Source organism: Anguilla rostrata, chromosome 12, assembly GCF_018555375.3.
Source record: "Anguilla rostrata isolate EN2019 chromosome 12, ASM1855537v3, whole genome shotgun sequence".
In the NCBI taxonomy this organism is placed as follows: Eukaryota; Metazoa; Chordata; class Actinopteri; order Anguilliformes; family Anguillidae; genus Anguilla; species Anguilla rostrata.
Genome location: NC_057944.1, coordinates 25,477,573 through 25,484,242, shown reverse-complemented (window position 1 = coordinate 25,484,242; position 6,670 = coordinate 25,477,573). Strand labels below are relative to the sequence as shown.

The 6,670-nt window shown below is 44.1% G+C and overlaps 1 protein-coding gene and 1 long non-coding RNA gene across 3 annotated transcripts in view; one reads left to right on the top strand and one right to left on the bottom strand.

Moving 5' to 3' along the window:
• LOC135236048 (CD209 antigen-like protein A) overlaps positions 1 to 3,252 on the top strand; it is a 76,858-nt gene extending 73,606 nt beyond the window's left edge. For both annotated transcript variants that reach the window (XM_064302198.1, XM_064302200.1), the window contains 2 exons: positions 2,207 to 2,313; positions 2,877 to 3,252. In XM_064302198.1, the coding sequence (XP_064158268.1) occupies positions 2,207 to 2,313; positions 2,877 to 3,048 (279 nt within the window). In that variant the 3' untranslated portion in view covers positions 3,049 to 3,252. The remainder of the gene's footprint in view (positions 1 to 2,206; positions 2,314 to 2,876) is intronic.
• A 189-nt stretch (positions 3,253 to 3,441) lies between these two features.
• Positions 3,442 to 5,266, bottom strand: LOC135236050 (uncharacterized). Its single transcript, XR_010324498.1, has 2 exons — positions 5,103 to 5,266; positions 3,442 to 3,539 (listed from the first exon to the last, which is right to left on the bottom strand). It is a non-coding gene; the product is annotated as an uncharacterized LOC135236050 (long non-coding RNA).
• Between the last annotated feature and the right edge of the window lie 1,404 nt (positions 5,267 to 6,670).

Below are 6,670 nucleotides of genomic sequence, written 5' to 3'. Positions count from 1 at the left end.
ATTTTTGGGGGTTTCAATTATGCAATGTTTGGTCTATACTGCAAAAGCAAATGTTTAAATTTTCAATACAAACTAAGCACTTAGGTAACATTTTTTAAACACATGGACATGCTGAAGAAGAGAACACTTATTCAGAGGCGTCACTAAGGGGATGCGGACCGCACCGGGTGACACCATCAAAGGGGGGTGACATTGAAATGACTGGTAATACATTTTTTGTGCAGTGTTTTGTGTAGCGACAGGTTGAAACAGCTAATTTTTCCAATGCAGTTTACTGCCTGTTGATTTAATTAGCGGTATTAATGTGACGAAAAGCGCTTTGTCAGATGCAGCGTTCACTGAACGAGTAATAGCATCCCATGCATCTTTTTTTGTGTGTTATTTTATATCCACTACTGACGCTGCTAAATATGACTGGTCGTTTGCTGTTCACTTCCTGCAGCAGTACCTCCACTTCAGAACTACTGAAGTTTTTCTTACGTTTGGAGTCCGGTGCTCCACCGTCTTTAGATTTTCGTTTGGGCTTTCTTGACTTCTCTCTCAACTTTTCTTTTCAATTTCTGTGTGTGCACACGGCCCTGCAGTCTCATGCCCTTTTATGGGGATTGGCAGGGCGTTTACCTATGCTAATTAGGAACAACTAGCACGCGCTTTCAACTTACGAAGACAATGGGATTAATTATTATAAGAACAAGGGTGCGAACATTTCTGCGGTTTAAGAACACGTCATGAATCTGGCGGTTCTTAGGACCTTTCTCAAGAACATATTTAAGAAAAAACTTTGGAATGTATTGGTGAATGAGGCCCATAGTTTGCAAAAAACACAGCATTTATCAAAATTTCATGATAAATAATAAAATAGATGGGAGGAGCCCAATTTCACGGAAAGAATGTACGTGAAATTATTTAAGCACAATTAACCACAATATTTGGTCCTGAAAGACAAAATAATTTGAAAACCTCTATAGAAAATGTTTGTTAAAATTCTTTAAATTGTCAAAGTTCTGTTAAAGGCATGGTAAAATAAGCATACAGAGGCATATCTATGATGCACCTGCAATCTCTATCTGTACGCACTTTAACCAAATTAGTGTAGCTTTACCTGTATTTGTTCTTCTAAAATAAGTCTGGGATGTTTCTGTGCATGGTGTTATTTTTGAGAGGGGGGGGGGGGGGGGTATGTGTGCCTACAGAGCCTGTGGTTTGGGATCATATTTCAGAAGTGTTTTTTGTTAGCTAGCAGCTACCTCAATGGTGGAGGTGAAGCCCAGGTACAGTGAAGCAAGAAAACAAGCTGACAGGGCTCATTCAAGAACTAGAGTTAGCCTTGGAATTGCTTTTACTTGGTGGTGTCAGCTGAAGTTTGTCAAGGGAAAGAAAAGTGATGTGGAGTTGGCTTATTTTCTGTTGAACCTGTAATGTTGCTGCTAGCTATCCAGCTAGCTACGTTAGGTAGCTAGATGACTGAAGTTTGGTACTCAGGGTAAGTGTGTGGAGTTGAAAACGGAGGAGGAGACTTCTTTGATTGTAAACACAAAACCACAGCAAGGCTAAAAAATCCTGCATAGTATGCCTTTAAAGAACAAATCAGAATACTATTATCACTAACTAAAAATGAGAAAAATAGTCAGTTGAAAGATTATTAATACCAGTAGGCTAACCTGCTGCATGCCAGTGGCATTATGTTTGCATTGCTTCTTTCTCATGCCTCAGGCCTGTGATTCTAGCCCTGCAAACTGCTATATGCTAGTCGGGTTGAGGGCGGTGGGCAAGGTTAAGGTTTTGGAGAGAGCTATCACAGGTATCTTCAAAATACGGACGTTATTGCTCATCTTTCTATGGGACCATGACGTTAACTCCAAAGAGAAGCTTTGTTTGGGTCAGTTATAGAGTGATGTTGGCTCCTCTGAAGGAAATGGTCCAGCAGTCTGCCAGGAGGCATTATGTACTCTCTCAGGCTTTTGGCTGGACCTGAGCTTGACTGTGGAAAAGTGGGTAAAGATATTATGTCGTATTCTGAACTGTAGAATACATGTCTTGAGAAAATGGCAGATGGTTTTCCCTTCTTTTATTAGAGCTCATCTACATTCTCCATTAGCCTTCAGTGAAGTTCATTTATCAGTGTGATGTGGCTCATGCTATTGCTCAGTACCTCAGTGTCTGTTAGCAGAGTGAGTAGTGAGAGTGATTCTGTGTCTGTGTTCAGGAGTTCATCACCAAACACACAAGAGAGCACCCATACTGGATTGGACTGAGTGACTTGAAAAATGAGGGTACCTGGCTCTGGGCAGACAAAACCTCGCTGCAAAAAGGGTAGGCTTTTGTAGCTATGTATGAATTACTATTTTGTGATAATTTATATCTTTCTATATCATCCATTTCCACATGCAGCATTACTCTCCTAGGTTTTGTGATTTCTTACAGAATCAGAGTGACTACCTCACAGGCTCAAGTCCAAGTCCTAGCAAAATGCACAAAATTCATCCATCCATGAATCCATTATCCATACCCACTTACACCTGGTCAGGGTCAGAGAAGGTGCTGGTGTCTATCCCAGCATGCATTGGCTGAGAGGCAGGAATACACCCTGGACAGTTCACCAGTCTATCACAGGGCCACAAAATTCATAAAAGAGAAATATAGAAATGCAATTTGCAAGTCTCTTGGTATTACATGATTTAATATGTTTTGCCGAAGTGTATTTTTGAAAATATCAAACAATGGAAAACAGTTGTAATATTATTCTCCAAACATAAAAACAAAACAATAACCAAAGTCATAATTATAATCGTAGTCTTCGGTGTAACACAGGCAGCCACAGATAGAGAATGTGAAGGAGTCACTGTAGTCATTGAGTGTCTCTGCTTCTCTTACAGATTCTGGAGGAGTGGAGAACCGGATGACCATTATGGGACAGAGAACAAAACCCAGGGAAAAATAAAAGATGCAGACTGTGTAGTTACTGTACCTGATGAGAACACATGGGAAGATACCCGCTGCTTTTCTAAGTATAAGTTTGTCTGTGAGACTGATGCTCTTTTGTTCTAAACAGTCTGTCATGATGGATGATGTCAATACCATTAATTTGTATTTGGAAAGTATGTGACCATATGGCAGATAGTGAAGCTTGGCTCTGTTCAATTCAATTTCTTTAATCGGCTGATGGAGTAATTAAGAGGACAATCACTTTTTCACATGGGTGATATGGGTGTTTGATAACTTTTTAATTAAATACATTGTGTTTACTTAGTTTCCCTTTGTGTAATATTACTTTTGTCTGAAGATCTGAAGCCATTCAGTGTGACAAAAATGCAATTATGAGGAAATCAGGAAAGGGGCAAATACTTTCTCACAGCACTGTAAATAATTTTTGAAATACAAAAGAGACATAACTGGCATTAGGGTGAGTTCTTGTTTGAAGTCCTGGTCATGTCTTCTCACAACATTTTTACACAAAAAGCAACTGTTAACCAACAAAATGAGTAAGAAGGTTGAAGGGATTTACTTCAAAAACAAAATATGATTTTGAGGGTTTTGTGCTGGGTAACTGTGGTGTGGGGATGGCTGGGTTAAGCAGCCACACCTGCCCTGGGTCAAGCTAATTAGACCTGGCCAATTGGATAATTGGTGAAGAATTAGATAATTGGCCAGGCTAATTGGACCCAGGAACAGGAGTGGCTGCACCTGTGCGTAGTGAGGTAATCACTGCGCACAGGTTAAATCTGCCATCCCCACCCACACCAGGCAGCTCTCTGTCATGACAGGGTTTTTACATCTGCTCATTTGGCTGTTACCATCTTGCCAAACCCTCGTGGAATAAATGTGGACTGTCTGAACATCTTCTCCCTGTGTCTCTGTGCTGGAGGGCCCCAAAGAAAGCCACTTCGGTGGCCTGTGGCAGGCGTGTTTGCCACAGTGGCGCCCAACGTGGGGCTCCTCCGGCACAGCAAAGAGGCACAGGAGGGCCAGCCAGGAAGCACACTGGAGGAGGGGCGGCTGAGGTGTTCCCGACAGGGCTTCGGGCGGATCCTCCGGGCCAAGAATGGGGAGCGGAAGATGACCAGGGAGGGGAAGGAGGCAATCCTCAGCTGGGACGCTGAGGAGCTGCACCTGGCCGAGAAGGCAGGTCAGCGACGGGCGGTGCACGAGAGGTGGTCGCGCCGTGAGCTGGACTTGGCCGGAAGGCGGGTCAGCCACGGGCGGCGCACGAGCGGTGGCCGCGCCGTTTTGCTTCCTTTCTCGTCCGTTTGGTTTTTCGTTCTTTGTTTTGGCCTGGTTGGTTTGCCCGGAGTCCAGGAGGGGATAAGCCTGCAGCCGCCCGCCAGCAGAGCCGACTGGCGGCCACCACAGCCACGAGGGTTCCTGGTCCCCAGCACCACAAGGCCAGTCCACCAGCCCACCAGCCCAGCCACCCCACCACAGCCCCTGGAACAGCCCAAGCCGGTGACGCCCCACCAGCCAGCAGAGCAGCCCAGGACTTCCCGTGCTCCAGGAGGGAGGAGGAAGAAGGGCTGCCTTGTCGTCCGAAGGAGGGTCACCGCATGTACTGGACTGTTCCGGGGCCACCCACCCTGACTTTTTTAAATTTTTTATTTTTGTAGCGTGTTTAGAGTTTATTTTTTATTTGTTGTCTTTTGCGTTGTTGGGAGTGCAGGGGTGGGGGGTGGGGGGTGGGGGGTTGGGGGGGGGGTAGGCTTCGGCCAGTGATTTTCCCTGGCCTCAGTTTGGCGTTGGGGGTATGTGGTGTGGGGATGGCTGGGTTAAGCAGCCACACCTGCCCTGGGTCAAGCTAATTAGACCTGGCCAATTGGATAATTGGTGAAGAATTAGATAATTGGCCAGGCTAATTGGACCCAGGAACAGGAGTGGCTGCACCTGTGCGTAGTGAGGTAATCACTGCGCACAGGTTAAATCTGCCATCCCCACCCACACCAGGCAGCTTCCGTCATGACAGGGTTAACATCTGCTCATTTGGCTTTACCATCTTGCCAAACCCTCGTGGAATAAATGTGGACTGTTTTGAACATCTTCTCCCTGTGTCTCTGTGCTGGAGGGCCCCAAGGAAAGCCACTTCGGTGGCCTGTGGCAGGCGTGTTTGTCACAGTAACATTTTTTTTTTTTTTACAGTATACTAGCTGGCTGACTTCATTACCCAAGACTCCTCACTATTCTATACATGTACAGACTGAGATTAAGAGCTGTAAATATAATAGAATTGCGTGCATACTTTTCATTTTCTGACTATTATTGGCATGTGCAATGTATTACCTTCAGATTTCACCTATTTGCAATAAGGGCTTAACCAGATTAGAAATGCAATGACCAGACAGCATCATGGAGAAGTGGAAACAGGTGCCTTGTGGGGATTTTTTCAGCCGTGACACTCACTTCAGCGTGGAGAGCTTCACGTGTTCTCAACATGAAAGCGAAAATCACTGATCTCTGATTCACATGATTCTCTTTTCTTTACATACTGGCTACTGATTCTGAAAAGCAGTAAAATGTACCTACACAAACGTTTATGCATTTTACCTTGCTTACCCTTTTGAGTCTGCGGTGAGACTCATTGACATGTTTACTGTGGTCTTTAAATGAAACTCAGCCTGGTGAGAAGAACTGCAGGCTAAGAACTGCAAACCTGTAACTGAACAGGAAATGTTGTGGTTGTAGATAAGGGAGTGTTGCTTTTCACATGCCGTTTGACTCTTATGAAGGATCTTGTTCCCTTGAGTGAGGCCCATTTATCAGTGGGGTATGGCTGATGATCCAGAGTGTGTTGGCGTGGACTGTGTGTCTCAGCTCTCAGCAAGAGAGACACAGAAACAGAGGAGACCCGACTCTGGGTTAATGTACTGTAGCTCCGCTCCAGAGGGGCAGGAAATCTAACAGACACATTACAGTGGATAAATATACATTCAGAGGAGAATATTGAGAGTATGGAGCAAACAGAAAACTTGGCAAGAAACCACATCAACCACCATTGTATATGAATCTCCACAACATTTATCCGTTTCTGCACTTAATTTTGCCCTCTTACCTGTACATCTATTAATTACACATGTTAACCTTTGACTGTCCAGTAGTCAGTATGGTGGGAGTGGTCTGAACACCATGTAATCCAGTATAATCACTGACTAGACCCAGTGATTCCTTAATTACAATCTGCAGTCATGCAGTGCTGTAACAGGGACAGAGAATGGAGACAACACTCACTTGCAGGCAGAAAGTGAGAATTAGAGCTGCTTCTGTGTCTCCTTCAGCCTCTGTGCTTATCTTACAGGTTCTGGTGGAGGGTAGAGCCAGGTGACCACTGCATGAATCATATAGCACCTATATGCAGACTGTAATTACTGTGTCTGCTGAGAATACATAGACCAATGCACACAGCTTTTTTAACCAGACGCCTGCTTGAGATTGCCATTCTGCTTCCATAAACATCACATTTTGTGATGATTGATAAAAAAATGATAAATGGAAAAGTTTTATTGTGACGCTTAAAATGCACTGTTACTCTCAGTTACTGTGACAGAGGTTTAATTGACTGGTATGACGTAGTGTGATTAAATATGTTTAAAAGCAGTGGAGCCACTTTCTAATCTCATCATTTATTTGATGATGCATATAATCATGAGAAAAAGGGCTAAATCTTGACCTGCTACAGCAGCCTAAT